The 16,062-nt window shown below is 40.6% G+C and overlaps 1 protein-coding gene and 1 long non-coding RNA gene across 6 annotated transcripts in view; one reads left to right on the plus strand and one right to left on the minus strand.

Annotated features, from left to right (window-relative positions):
• The window catches only part of MID1 (midline 1), a 150,329-nt gene that overhangs the window by 103,097 nt on the left and 31,170 nt on the right, over positions 1-16,062 (minus strand). For 3 of the 5 annotated variants that reach the window (XM_019283014.3, XM_010394382.4, XM_019283016.3), the window contains exon 2: positions 153-868. In XM_019283014.3, coding sequence (XP_019138559.1) covers positions 153-812 — 660 coding nt within the window. In that variant the 5' untranslated portion in view covers positions 813-868. Of the gene's footprint in view, positions 1-152; positions 869-12,803; positions 12,943-16,062 lie in introns of those variants that run through there. The other 2 variants (XM_019283017.3, XM_019283015.3) reach the window with 2 other exon arrangements.
• LOC109143957 lies at positions 865-10,089 on the plus strand. Its single transcript, XR_002044417.3, has 3 exons — positions 865-1,024; positions 1,882-1,929; positions 9,980-10,089. It is a non-coding gene; the product is annotated as an uncharacterized LOC109143957 (long non-coding RNA).

The following is a 16,062-nucleotide window of genomic DNA, read 5'->3' on the forward strand; positions in this document are numbered from 1 at the left end:
AATGCACATACAGATCTGTATCTCATGATTAGAGATTGCACATCTCCCTGTCCCAACCACTGCCTGAATGAAGACTTTAGCATGCTACCAAAGGGTACTTTCCTTCCCAACCACACACTGCTTGGCTAAAAAAATTGATAGGTAACACTGACCTTTAGCTTGTCATAGCGGTCACTTAAAGCTGCCACCTGATGGTCACGGTGTCGCCCGACCAGTTTACACAAGGCACAAATTAACTGGTCATCAGTCACACAGTACATGTTAACTTTCTCGTCCTCATGCTCCAAGCACATTAATCCCCTGATGTGAGAGTCCGGGATGGGCTCGATGAGACGGTGGCCGGTGAATGGCTTCTTATTGGGGTGAGTGGCTTTCAGGCACTCCTCGCAGTAGGACACCTCGCAGGTAACGCAGGTTTTCACCGCCTCCTGGGCAGGGTCCTGGTCGCAGAACTGGCAGAGGACCTTCTCGCAGGACGACATGCTGTTGTTATCGAACGCCCGCTCCCGGCGGGTCTCGCTGGGGGAATTGGGCCCACTGACTGAGGCTTTCTGAAACCTGTCAATGATGTTCTGCAGGGTGACGTTGCGCTTGAGCCCGTCTAGACCGCGCTGGCTGAGGGTGATGACATAGCGGCAGGTCGGGCACTGGAAGGCGGTGATAGACTCCACTGGCTCGTTGGTGGCGCAGTGGGAGACCAGGATGCGGTGCGCGCAGTTGAAGCAGAGGCTGTGAGCGCAAGGCAGCAGCAGCGGGTCTTCAAACAGCTCTAGACAGATAGGGCAGGTCAGTTCTGACTCCAGTGTTTCCATCTTCAGGCAAAGCTTTCCTGTGGCGTCAGCGAAATCCAGGGAAGCTGATCAGCTATCTGGAAACACACGTAAAATTCGATTAGGCAAGAGAAAACATGAGGGGTCAGCCGTGGGGGGTTGTCAACTTTCGCCACTGCTCCCTGGTCTGTCAACTCACCATGCCGGGCGGGAGAGCAATCAAAAGTTTTGAACCAGCACATACACACATCAAGGTATTTAAACTGTTTTGTTTTCCCCCCTCTCTGTTCACTTAAGAATGAAAAAACCCCAAACGTTCTTAATTTTTTTTCTCTTTCCCTTTCTCTCTCATGCGATCGAGAAAACAGCAGATGTTTCTGTGCATTATTAAAACCCAAAATGATGAACTTCGAACAGCCTATTACAGCAAAATTAGATTTCTTTTGGAGATGCTACTTTTGGCTTCACTCATTTATTAGTAAAACTTTTTTAAAAACCCTACAAATTTGCAAAGCATTAGTACTTTTTTAAAAACCCTACAAATTTGCAAAGCAAGGATTAGTACAGAGTATTGTAACTGATAAGTTTAAAATCTCTATTAGCATTAAAAGAGTTATTTTATCAGATTGAAATTTTCACTTGCTACTATAGCAATAGCACAGCATTTGGAGCACATATCTGTGTTTACTTGTGCAAATATGTGTATGGATATAAACACAAGGAGTAATGTTTCTACGGAAGCATGTGATATCCTACATATATGTATGGTATATATCATATACTGATATACTCCTATGTATTTCAAGAACACATGCAGCTATATTTATATGCACCTGTATGTTCGTGCATATATATAACTGTGTATATATGCCAAAAAGTATATCACATACATGCTTGTAGTAAGATTAATATAGCCACGGGAGCACACAGTACTGTAGCTGAAATGCCCAAATGAAGATGCCAAACAGTAGTTTAGCCCAAATTACTGCTGATCCTAATCACTAATACAAGAAAAGCCTCTACACAGTAAGAAAGTAAAATATAGTGAGATAGTAAAATGTGTGATTTGCCTAGGAGGGTTTGTGTGTGACATGCATTTATCTGGCTTCAGGGATGCCAGCTGCCCATCCAGCCAGGGAAGCCGAATCTGGGACATTGTGTAAGTATCCATTTTTGTATGAGTACTCTCTGCTGCTAAGACACACGAACTATGGCTTGCTTTAGTGAACTTATTAAACCCCTGAAGTGGATTTGGATGAGAATCAATGATTTTTGAATGGAGGGCATGGGATTTTCTGGAGAAGGCAGCAGTACACCCCCATCACAGATCAACTGAAACTTCATTTTGCTTCCTTTCCTGCGCTCAGTGTTACAGAGAATGGTTTTGAAAGAGTCGCCCTACGCAGCTCTCCCTGCCTAAACTCCCATCAAGGGCCCGTCACTGCCACAAGCAGACGGGTCAGTGAAGCAGAAGCAAAAGCTATGCTTCACACTCACAGAGCTATACCTCTTCACAGTACAATCTATTTAAGCTTTGTTGCTCATAACTGAGGATGGCTTCAGATGGCACAGCTGCATCGTCTTTACACTGTAAAGTCATTGTTCTGTTTTGTGAACTCTTGACTCCTCCCCTGGCCAGGGAAAAGGACAGAAGGACAAGAATCCCCCACAATCAAACCTTGATTCATTAAGGGTGAGAAAAGCTACAGGGCTCATTAGCAGCCTTGGGAACCAAGCATGCTTGAATCTTCTGTACTTCATGACAATTAGTGTGGGGAGCATTGTGACAGTGACAGGAATGCTACCTATAACCCCAACACAAACCAAAGCAAAAAGGAAAGTTCAGCAAACAGTGGCAAGGTTCAGACTTCACCATTGGTATTTAGTCCTCCTTGCTGTGTGGGAAGAGTAGCAAGGCGTCTGTTCCAGAGGTATGCTTAGAAATTAGGATACTTTGCCTCTTTGCACTAATGCGTCCTTTTATTCTACCGAGAAATCTGAGCATTTAAAAAATGCACTGACCCCATCACAAAATTTGCTTTCCTGTATCTTCTGTGATGCTGATCTCATTTGAAGTAACGTTCAGTTTGCCAAAGACTAATTCATTTATAGCTATCCATCAGTTGCCATAATTGCATGGTGCATCTGGTCAAAATTAAATGTCTGGAAATTTAATATAAGCAGGAAGACAACTCCCCTCTCAGCCATAGCCATGCAGCAAAGAAGAGATTAAAACCTTTTCTGCAAATGGAGACCAGTTTGTCTTTCCTCCTCTTCACTCTGTCTCACAGAAGTCCCAGAAGATCAAAATCTCATTCACATTGTTTGAATCCCTTCCACACCACAACTGTCTACCTCATCATCCCCTTATCCTGCAGGCTAAATGCTGCACTGGAAAAGGGAGAAGGGGATTTGGGCTTGGCAGGAGACAATATTTAAAAAGACAAACTAATCATTGCTCATCTATTGGCAGCCCTGTGAAAACCTGCCAGCCTTTCAGGTTTGTTTCTTAGGACTATGTTCAGAATACAGGGCTTTCTTCTATGCTAATCTTTCTGTGCAAAATTCCTTCTGCTCCTCCATGTGCCAAACAGTTTCATTCATTCCATTTCCTTCTTAAAGCACATTTTTTAAGCAAAGGCTTTTTTATACTAATTGTATACAAGAGAGGTATAGATAAAACAGCTAGAAGCAGCAGAAAAACATTTGCACCACTGCCTCATAGAAAGATGTTTGAATCACCATTGGGGCTCTACACAAATACCACCATCTCAATTGATGACTAACTCTAATCTATCTGACCTGAATGAGCAGCAGTTCAGCCCTAACTAATGCTATTCAGTATGAGCAAGAATGCCAAAATCTGATCTCAGACTGTAAACATCTTGGAATAAGAACCTATCTTCCAAGATAAACAAAGCTGAGCACACTGATAGAAACCAAAAAATTACCTTTCCCTGTTTTCTTTTGCAGTTGCAAATAAGTCAAAACACACCACACCTGGGACTGAATAATGAATCCTTTGAGAGCCCCTCACCAAAGAGGGGCTGCATTTTCTGGACAATCAAATGATTACTCTTTAATCCACTTCAATTCTGCTTTCACTTTTAAATAGGTGCCTAAAGTACAGATGAGTGTGCTGATGATCTAGCTACAAAATCTTTCAAACTCACTGGCCCTTGCCTTAAGGTTTCATATTGAATTTGTTGTTTTTTTTTTTTCCTTGATGACGGTAGAGAATCCACAGCTACAGAAAACTGGAAGACTAGACAGAAATACAATATGCATGGTTTATATACACATATGGTTGTATTCCATATTCAACTCAGCTCAAAAATTGAAAGGCACACAGCCTTCAGACACAGGAAGGAAAGAAGGAATCTCTAGTACACAATTTCCCATTAGCAAAAATATGGAATTACTGGCAGAATATTATATTATAACCAAAATGTCATTGAAATGACAAGTATTATTTTTCTACCTACAGGAGGTACTTTTAAGACCGGATATCAAAATAAAAGTGATTGTCAAAACAAATGTTATTTAAACAACAAAAATATACTTAAATAAATTTGCATTTTTGACATCTCCCCAGGCACATAATGATTAGTTATGCAGTATGTTGTAAACATGCACTAAATGAAATCCCCAAATCAATCTAGTTCATTGCAAGACTTCTAGTAACACTAGTGGAATTAGCATCTCTGTACCTCTAGTTACAAGCATGACATATTTTGTCGGTGGCATTAACACCATCATTTGCCAAGACATAGCCTAGCAGCAACAGTAGGATAACTTCTGAGATAACCAATTTAGGAAGGGAAAAAAAAGTTGCTTCAGAGAAGCAATTGCAGCCAGAGAAGAAGGGAGTGAGAGTATGTTAGAGAAACAGCTCTGTGGATAGCAAGGACAATGAATAAGGAGATGGAGGAGATGTTCCAGGTGCAGATTTCCCTGCAACCTGAAAGGAACTAGATGAATGTGTCTTTACAAACAGATGGTGTGAATCTGCTTGCAGATAGGGCCAGGGACTTGGTGGTAGGGAAGTAACAGGAGAAACCATCAGTTTCAGAAAACATTACTAATTGACATGGACTGCTGCCCAGCCAAGGTCTTGATAAATTCCTGAACTTTGAGAAAAAGAACAAGGACTTAATAGAGCTATATTATACAAAGGATGTGTATATGTGTGTGTGTGTGTGTGTGCATGTTAAGGGGAACATATAATAGGTGAGTTGGGAAGTCTGTACCTTCCAAGTGCCTTAGTCACTGGGGAAAGGGAGAGGGTCATGTGTCATTTCTCCCAGGAAAATTAGGATGAAAAGGAAGATGCATCCTCCAACAATTTGAGACAGCCCATGGGGAAATGCCCTATGGCCTCTCCCTTTGTTCATGAATAAAGTTACAGGACTCCTCTGTCTCCTTTCTGGACATAAACCTCTCTGGCAATGTGAATTTTTCTGCACAAGCCTGTGGTGAAGACCATGGTGAGGCAGGCTGTCCCCCTGCAGGCTGCAGAGGTTCATGGTGGAGCAGAGATCCAGCTGCAGCCCTTGGAGGACTTCAGAGCAGGTGAATGCCAAAAGGAGTCTGTGACCCTGTGGGAAGCCCATGCCAGAGAAGATTCCTGGCACGACTTGTGACCCTATGAGGGATCTGTGTTGGAACAGCCTGTTCCTGAAGGACTGCACCCTGTGGAAGGGACCCACACCAGAGAGTTTGTGAAGAACTGCACTCTGTGGGAAGGACTTACGCTGCAAAAGTTCTTGTAGGAACTGCTGTCTCCTATGGGATGGGCCCCACACCAGAACAGAGGAAGAGTGTGAGGAGTCCTCCATCCGAGGAGAAAGGAGTGGCAGAAACAATGTGTGATGAGCTGACTGCAACCCCCATTCCCCATCTCCTGCTGCTGCTAGGGAGAACAAGGCAGAAAAATCAGAAGTGAAATTAAGCCTGGGAAGAAGGGGTGGAGAAGCAGGTATTTTCTCATTACCCGATTCTGATTTGTTTGGTAAAAAGTTAAATTTATTTCCCCAAGTTGAGTCTGTTTTGCCTGTGACAGTAGGTGAGTGATCTCTCCCTGTTCTTACCTTGACCCATGAGCCTTTCATTATATTTATTCTCCCCTACTCAGCTGAAGAGGGGAGTAACAGAGCAGCTTTGGTTGGCACTTGGCATCCAGCCAGAGTCAACTCACCACAAATATAAAACCACACTTATAAATGAATGTGTCAAAAATTCTAGTATCTTGAGATCACTTCTGGTCAGTAAAACACTGCAGAATTCTCCTCACACTGAATAAATACCTAGCTATTACAATAAAGCTAGCAGGCAATGTTTTAGCATGCCACACAGTGTCTCCTGCTCTTTTTCTATTCCAGCTGGTCCTACAATGTTCAGGAAAGGTGAGAACAGAGTCTATCAGGAGTGGAAAAGCAGTGGAAAACAATGTCCTACAAAACTTCACTTTCCACTGTTGCAAAGGTGGAGCTCACGGCATGAATTAAAGCTGTTTCATTTCAATTGTAGTGAACTCAGTCCTGTTGTAGGAGGAAGCAGCTGTAGGCCATTTCAGAATTTTTAAGCGTCTTACTAACAAATAGCACTGGGCAAAAGAGTTGGACTTGTGACATGTTCCAAAATTCCTTGAAAGTTCTCTCTGGTAAAAATCACAGTTTGTAGTAGTTTGGTGAACTACAGCCAAAATATGCCAAGCTTGAATAGCATTTTTCTTTGTCATGTTTTCTAGCAATTTACTGTGTTAAGACTGCCATGGAATGGCTGCTACAGTAAGGCTATTTCATCCCTGGTCCTCCAAACTCATATACAGGATGGACACAAGACCACCGGTTAATTTAAAGATTGAACACCTGAAGATTAAGTATTTTTGTTGAAAACACTTGCCAGCTTTTTTGGCTAGAAAATGAAATTTATTAAACCGCCATTATACAAATACAAAAAGAAATTGAATACAAAATATAAGTATGTAAGTATGAAATGAAATAAAATGTGCATGCGTGTGTCCATACATATACTTAAGCCTAGGATACGTACAAGGGGGATTGCAGTCAACGCCCACACTATTCCTGAGTAATCTATGGAATGCTTAAGCAGGTTACTTCTGTAATATGGAGCTGTAGCTTTCAAAATGGCAACATTTTTCTGTTAAGTGCACAATAAAAGTAAAGTTTTATATATTTTTTTTGTCATAAAAACCTGCTACAGGCTATTAAAAAAACCCCAGCTTTCAATTTCTTCTGTTAACAGTGGAAAAAATAAGAAGAAAATACTATTCTTTTTGCCTTTTTTGATCCTTTTCTAGGATATACACAAAATTGTCTGGGAAAAAACTTTTCCTTCTAACAAGTGAACGCAATTGTTCCACACCCCATTCAATCAACGTTTCAAATACAATCAAACCAATAGCCCAGGTAGTCCCTAGTACATCATGGGTTTAACCTTCTGCACCACAGATATTGAAGTCTGTGAGTACTCATGATGCTAGCAATTGCCAGCAGCACAGCTAGTGAGATGTTCATATAAATAGTGTAGTTTGTGTGAGTAGTGCAAAAAGAACTAATAATCAAACATCATATTTTTTTTCTTTAGAAATGTTTAATGGAAACTTCTACAACAGTAAAGAAAGTGAGCTGCACACACCCCGAAGCAAGCAAATACTTGTTTTCCCACTGGCTTTTATCAAAGCAGCGTGGATTAATAAATATTCAAAGGATAGTGTCTGCTCAACAGCTCCCGATATGCAAAAACAAATGTTCAGCATGAAAGAAAATTACTAGATCATCCTATTCATACATTTTCATTGACAGAAGAATGATCATCTGCCTTGTCTAGAAGTTACATGCAGTGTTTCCATAATGTTGAGATAGTTGTTTTCAACATTTGAATTATATCAGTACAGCAAAAGCACACCTGCAATGCTGTTTGCAGTGATATAAAGTCTTGATAACATCCCTTTCTGGTTGAAACACATGCTAGTAGGAAAATATATTTTTGAAAAGATGAATCCTGTTATGTTATTCAGTGAGACAAGAACATCTCACAGAATTAAGGTTTTTGGCACAACATCACATACTCCTTCTCAAGGGAGATAAAATAATAACTAAGGCTCAAAAACTAACAGACTAGAAAAGAAAAAGATCAAGTCCTCTAAATCCCAAAGCAACCAATAAGTTTCTGATTTAATATTATATATTGTAACATATTAGGTACAACATTACACATGTGCACATAAACCTATACTACTATACACTTGGAATGCTTTTTGGCCTTTATTTTTTATGTTTCTGCAACTCCTGTAGCTTTACATTCTTTAGATACAGGATTTAATATTTCCTCAAATTCTTCAGGGGAAGGAATGCAATCAATTGTTTAATCTTTAGCACATGTGAATCAGCATTGACCTCCGATTAAATATATGGTTGATGGTCTGTTCCAAAAATATCCTCAACTAAATTCACACTCTTTCTTTGAGAAACTGGTATTTATTCTGGAGTATATCATAGCTATGTAAGAACAAATATCAAGCTCACATCTTGGTCTGGATACTGGGAGCATGGAAAGCAACATGTGGAGCAAGCCTCAAAAACTTACCAAAGGGAACAAATTGCTGTATACTACACAATTCTTCCTACCTCACTCATTTCAAGCTAAGAGCATTCTTGATATAGATGCCACTCCACAACAAAAGGAAGGTCAAATAATTTTACCCACCCAAACGCACCAGTTTTAATAAGGCTTTGGTTGCATGGTAGAGCTGCAAATCTCCCACATTTCCTCAGCTTGTGTAATGCCTTAGGTGACACGGTACACCCTGATTTTTAACGTAGACAATACAGCAACAGCAATACTCAGAAATTATGTGCTCCAACACACTCCTTCTAGTCACAAGGGGTCACACACACAGATATGTTAGTGCAGCTTGGAAACACTGGAGCCATTAAGCTGCTGCGAGTTTTCAGAGGAGGTCTTAGGGTGGCAGAAAGAAACTACTGCATTCTCTTCCCACCAAGTTGTTCTGTGAATTCCTCCCCACAGCTAAGTAAAGGGATTCATGGACACTCCTTAAATTTGTAATCGTGTCTTCACCTAGATAATGACATTTTAAGTTCTCACAGAAGAGTACCAGGGTCTGCTTTCTTATCAAAGAGAGCATTTAAAATAACAGCAAGAAGAGTCCCAGGAACTGGTACAGGTATGAAGGTGTGACCTCACCACCACACAGAACTTAAATTACCTGCAATATGTATTTTTGACGAACTAAAGCTCCTTGTATTTATAATCACATTACAAAATACACAGTGTTAACCTCTCACTGTTCTGTTCTCTGGTCCTCATATGTGATCCTCAAAAAAGCCTGTAAAAGATTTTTTACTTTTTTAAAGGAATGAACACACTTTCTCAGAGTTCTAGTCTGTAGATTTGCAAAGAATACAAAGAGATTCTGGCTATTGCAAAAAAACCCCTCTACTGTCTGACACTGAAGAGCTCCTTCTAATTTATGCGTGCTGTACTCTCCGTACACTGAACTCCCTAAGATCAATGGTTTATTTAAAAATCAAGATTTCAATCAGGTCATTAGAAGGGGAAATTAGCTGTGAACTGTGGGAAGGTGGAAGATACGGAACAAATTATATCTGTGCTCTGAAGGTTATCGGGTTTAGACCTCTGACAGAAACCTGTCACCAGTGGAGGAAACACCCAGCTCAGGCTTCCTGGGCCTGAGAATAATAAAATGGGAACCAGCAGGAGGACGACTCCATCAGGAAGGAGAATCCTGACACAGGCCCTCACCAGACCCTGAGTCCTGCTCTGAGAGAAGTGGGGACATTTCCCATCCTACTGGTGTCACATGGGCACATTTCTGCCACCACAGCTTGGGGTACCAGGCTCCTGTTCTCCGTTAGCAGAATAATTTTTAGGAGCATTCTTTAGCTCTGTAGACCCAAACAGAAATCTGCAAGTACCTGGTAGCAAATCACTAAAAGAAAAAATGAGACTCCAGTCCCTCTCTTGCTGCAAAGTGGTTCCTAAATGCAGAGGGTGACATTCATCTGAATGGGTCTCTACAGGGTGCCTTGGAAATCAATGGAAAGACATGGCCATCTCTAAAGCCATCTCATTTAAACAAATTGAGATTACCTTTAGTATTAAGTGATCTGTGCTATCTAGATATGTTTATTTTATTCCAGGTATGAAAGGAACTTCAGAACCTAAGAAATTAAGACTACATCAACTAACAACTAACTCTTTCCAGTGTTCTTGAGCTTGAAAAAGAGAAAATAGAGAATCTAACATCTATTCTTTTTTATTCTGATGTGCTCAACAATCAGTTGTTTAGCCAAATTTGCTTCCAATAAATGTCTTTGAATTTGCTTAATTTCTATTGTTCTCTAGTCAAAAATCCAAGAGGAGACACAGAAAACTGAGTCAAGTTGCAGGAGAATGATCCCAAAGCAACCTCTTTTCAGTTGACACCACTGAGGGGGGGTTTTTCTGGATTTAGATAGTTCTGGTCCCTGCTGCATGCAAAAGGCATGTGGACAGTTCCTTAGAACCAGATGCACTAAGTCTTAAGACCAGCCTGCTTGACATGATAAACCTAACTTCAACTTCTGTATTTCATTCATAGTTTTTTGACAAAGCAATAGTTTGCCTTCCTATACTGCAGATCATGAACCAGGTCAAAGACCCCTGTCCTTCCAACTGCTCATCCCAGTCTCTCCTGCCATCTGCTGCAACTTTCTAAAGGTTTTAAAGGGTTACATTTCTCCCACTCACTGTACCAAGGAGTGTAGTAACAACTTTACTAGTCCTCTCTTCAGATTGCTTGGCATTACCAAATGGCAGCAATAACCCAAATATCCCAAAATAGTTAGGGCATGTATAAAATAGAGCATGATTAAAAATTATGACCCTGACAAAAGAGGACACAAAATGAAAGCTGCATAATCAACTGAGAAGAGAAAGAAGTACAGAATTGTATTTAGTGGTTAACAAGCTGCAGTTGTTCTGCCCCCAAGACACCCAAGGGCTTGGCATCCTAACCCAGTCTGTGGAGTGATGTACCACCCCTTCCTTAAGTTGAGACACAAAGTCTTAGTCTTTATTCTTTCCTAATAAAGCTAAATACTAAGAAGGTGACAAGGTTCCACCTAACCTCTCTTGAGGACTTCCTAAGTCATATCAATTGGTGTTTTATGTAAAGATCCAGCAGCGCTTTATTGTTTACCAGAGACATGCCCATATGTTCTATTTCTTAAAGTGTTACTTTGCAGAAACATACCACAATAAACCCTGGTGATCCCAAATAGTTTCATCTATGCATTTACATCCTTTAAGAATGTTATCCTTTTAAGGCTTTTTAAAGACCTGAGACAAAACCGGTCATTATCCACAGCCGCGTAATCTTGCGGCATAGTTTTTAGTAACCACGCTGTGGCAAAACTTCATTACTTTAAGCTAAGAAATTGAAAGCAGCAAAGGGTGCATTGTATCAGCAATGCAATTTGAATCCTGTGTTGCTGCTGTATAACAGCCAGAAGATCCAGTATCAAATTTATTCTCACTCTGCAGAGTGAAAGGTTGTCTTTCTGAGCTGTCACTATAGAGTGTCTTTGTTTCTTAGAGTCCCAGTTTCCTCCAGCCCTGAGATATGGATGGTATTTGCTTTGTACAGCTCTTCTCTGTTCAGGGAGATCCTGATCCTGGGAAAAGCCATGCTGAGTAGCCTCATTAAATGAATAGGAAATGTTTTTTTTACTACCCAGCTATGTCTGTCCTCTGACAACACACACACATATTCATCCACACGCACACATGGACAGGATCCAGAACTACTTACTAGTTTGGTTAGACTACTTACTAGTTTACTTGACACCCCCAAATTAATTGTCCTGCAGATAATCTTCAGAACATCCCAAAAGGGAAAAGGAAAAAGCAACTAAAGTGAGCAATTTCTTCTGAATAATTGTATCAATACCAGCAAAAGGCCTCTCAAATAAAAGGTTCTCAATATCACTCACAAAATAGCTTAGTAGCTTTTAAGGGAGAATGGGAAAAAAAAAAAAATAGCTTAATTACATCCCTTTAGAATTTCCTCATCAATGACACAAAAACGTCTCACAGTTTATCTCAAAAAAGAGAACAAAATTGTAGATTTCCTGTCAGCTGGCAAGCAGGTCAGTGTTACTGTAATAACTAGAGTAGCACTTGAGAAAGAATTACTGGTATGCATCTGCACAGCTTCCAGCTTTTTCTTCTAACAGCTTCATAAATACCTATTTTCAAACATCACTGAATGTCATCCTTTTCTCAGACAATTGCTTGTCGTGAAATATTTTACTGGGAAAATCACATGATGATTCTGTACCTGTGATCTATGCATGCTGCTGATTCTCCTAAATGTATGCTGCATTTTGTGGGCTTTTATGGATATAGAATTTGCATATAAAATAACCGTAGTGACCAGACCATCAGTCTGAGCATACTGGTACCAAACATGCATCCTTTGAAAAAACACCACCTCTCAGCCATCATACTTGAAACATGTCACTGCTTTAGGTTAAGTAACTTCATCAGTTACAAATAAATAAATGGAATTTGAAAGACTTAGCACAAGGAGTGAAGCAGGTTTCAGGGAATGATTGTATTTTTAAAATTTTTCTCATGTAAACATCTATCTCAGCCTTCATCTGTTATTTTAAAAACAGAATTATAATGTTCCAGATGTCGTTAACTCTGTGCAGATGCTAATGCCCCTTTATCTCTCTAGCTGGTTTTATGACAACTAACAAGACAATAAGTCCTTGTTTGAAAATACAAGATGAAAAATGTTCCATTTTTTCCAGACTTCCAAGTACCAAAAAGATAATTCATCACAGCAACAGAGCAAACCTCAACTCCTCCCTGCAACTGCTAAACACATTATAAAATACTTCCTAAATTACTTGCAATGGCAAGCATACACATATGCATCTGCTCCACTCCCAAAAAGCCACCCAGCTGCATACCCACCGCTGGATCCCGCCTTACATCTTCTGTGGGGAACATTGCTGCGGAGACAGGGACCACGCTGGCCCTCTCAGGAACCACCAGCAGCCCAGCTGGGACAGGCAGTAGCAGCCACCACTGTCCCAGTAGTCCTGTGGCAGCACTGACTGCGTCTGCAACTGCAAGACAGTTGTGGCTGAAACACAACAGGAAAATCTCCCCTACAATTGCAGGAAAACCCGCTCCACCTAACCACCTCCGCCAGGATCTGTGCTCCCAAAGCCAGTCCTCCGCGCTGCACCCACAGCAAAACACCTCCTCTCCCTCCCAAGGGCCAGCCCTGCTGGGGTGAAGGCAGGAATAAATGGATCTTCTTGCAGAGCATCCCAGCAAACCACCAAGGGCTGTGGTGGGACACTGCTGACTCATGGCTTGGGAGGGCGAGCTTGGCTGTGGGAACAATTTGCCCAGATTTGGGGCTGGCAGCACCCAGCCATGTAATGGGAGGCTGGCTTGGACTGGCCAAACCTGCCATGCTCAAAAGGAACATTTCTAATCTTGCTGTTCTTCAGAATGGCAGAACTCTGCAAGACAGAAGTTAAATAATTATTTGCCACAAGTCTTTTTTACTGTTTTCTCAAATTATTCGAAAACATAACAGCACAAAGTCCAGCGGTTTGCCAAAAATGGGGGCAATTAGAGAGTACTTGTGTGAAAGACTTCTCTTCCTACAAACACTAATCTCTGAGATTCACCAGGTGAAACACAAGATGATAGCAGTTGCTTAATTTTCTTTTTTTTTTAAATTCTCTTTAACTTGTATGTAAGCAGCAAACTGCAACAGGAAACTGCAAATGCTTTACCAAAGTGCCCGGGAGGAATCCTGACTGAAGTCACACCAGACATTTGGTCTCCAACAAAGGTGTTAAAAAATCACACAAAGTGGAAACAGCAGGAAAGAATTGCTTCCTTGTGTTCTCCGTTTTTCATGTTGCAATGCCCTCTTTCATACAATGGTAACAAAAAGTGAAACAAAACATACCTCAGACATCTGAGCATAAGGTTGCATATCCACACTTGTCTTAGGTTTTCCTTCCATGAAAGAGCCTGCACTTTGTTCTTTTGAATCAATAAACAACTATTGTGATTATTTAATTTCCTATTCATTTCATTTCCTTGAAACAATGGGCCAGAGACCTCATACAAATACATACTCTTCATAAGGCTTTTAAAGGTTTTAGCTGGCAACGTCTGTTAACTTGTGTGTGGAATACCAGCTTCTAACAGGCGAACTGAGTATGCAGAAAGCAAGACAGATGTGCAGAAGGATGACGATTATTAGAACCCTTTTCCATGATATTAAATGTCTATGGATACCTTATAGTCAAGTTATAAGCAGCCCAGTAGAAGCCATAGCACAAGTCCTAGACAGAAGAATTTTAGATTCCTCAACACATATCCTGTCCTTGATCTTTCATTAAACAGCATCATGTAGTTTCCTTGGACTGGCTCTCCAGCCATTGTACTCATCCAGATGCGTTTGTGATCAACCGGCCCAAATGATTCTTGATTCTATGATTACCAGATGCTGTCTGCTGCTCTCTTTGTCCACATTATCGTCTGCATTTTCACGCCCTTTGCTTGCAGACAACCAGCCACAGTCTGAAGCAGTTTCAATGAACAAACATTTATTTAAATCTTCTTCTCTTTCAATCCTGAAAGTGATACCAATCATAAAAGCAATGCCAATTTCAATAATCTTAATTTTGCTGATACATCTGCCTTAAGTCCTGCATGTGTTTTACTTCAGTTTGAGGGCAACAGTGCATGTGTTACGATAGACAACAATGAGGGAGATTTCAGAACTTAGAGCTGAGTATCTCTATGTGATGGTTTGTCAGAAAAGGCTTCAGGTACTTTCACTGCTTATGCACATGTATGCACATATACACATGTATGCAAGTGAATAATTATGAGTTCAAACCCACAGCCTCATAAAGTTGTATTTGTGCCACTGGTGCTGCCAGCTTGTTTGAGTTATCATTCAAGAATATTAGCTTAGATAAAGAAGACATCTAACAAATATCCTCTGCCACACTAATCTCCCTTCTTCCACTTTTGACCTCGCATGAACTATAAAATAGATGTCTTCTAGCCTTCCTCCTCTGCAATACCTATTGAAATTCACGAAAACCTCAATAGAGATGTCTTCAGATATGGAACTGGATTCTCATATAGCAGAAGGACTGAGATACATGACTGAAAATAATCAAATTACCACAGTTTAACATATCTTTAGTGCTCAGAGCCAACACAGCTGTGGATTTGCATTCTTATGACACCTACCAAGAGCTTTGGTGAATTTTACAAAGGCAACAAAAGGTATTTCAACCACCAACAGCTCCTTTCTGCTGAAAATTACCCCCTTCACCGCAGAATCAGTAGATGAAGTGCTGAACCATACCTCATGTGTTTCTTCGCATGGTATAAACTACAAAAAATGATTGCTTAAGGTGTGTGTGGTTGCAGTAAGTTACAGGAGTGAAAAGAAGCAGGTAGCTTGTAACAGTAATTTCTTAAAATATGTCAAAAGATTCAGTACATATCAACTGGCAACGTCCCTAGCTCAAATAGGATGTGAAGAAATTCAGTCTAAGACTCTGAGCTAATATATTACTAGAGAAATAAGTCACTGTATCTAAATTTAGTATAGCTTAAAGTTCAGAGTCTTAATGAAAATCCATCTATTGACCCACTGTAAAATTTTTCTTTCATCATGTGTGGGTTCTAAAATGATGCATTTCTGATGTCAGAGTCTCCAAAATGTATCTATTTGCTGTGCAGCTGCTGTTTCTGCCAAATTCAGAGTCAGCTCTTCATGGTAAAAGTTTGATCAGTGTGATCCTGTTGTTTAAGGGAGCATTGAGTATCATACTTCGCATCCTGCACGCCTCACAGCTGTGCTGTATAGTTACAGTGTTATTCTGCTTACAATGCTCCTCGCACTCAAGAAACAGAGCACCTTAGGAGCTGAAGCAGATCAACAATAGAATAGAAACAAGCAAGTGCCCAGTTAGGTTACAAGAAATCCTGTTGCCACAAAATATTCAAAGCTCTAGAAAAAGATAATACCAAGACTGACTGGGAGAAGCAACTTAGATGGGGCACAAAATCATAATCCAGTGTTAATCCTGAAATTCACTGACCCACAAGCATCCAGCACAGCTTTTTGCTGGGTTCCATTGTGTCGCTTGTAAGTCAGGCATAGATACCTTGGTGAAAA

This window comes from Corvus cornix, chromosome 1 (genome assembly GCF_000738735.6).
Source record: "Corvus cornix cornix isolate S_Up_H32 chromosome 1, ASM73873v5, whole genome shotgun sequence".
Classification (NCBI taxonomy): domain Eukaryota; kingdom Metazoa; phylum Chordata; class Aves; order Passeriformes; family Corvidae; genus Corvus; species Corvus cornix.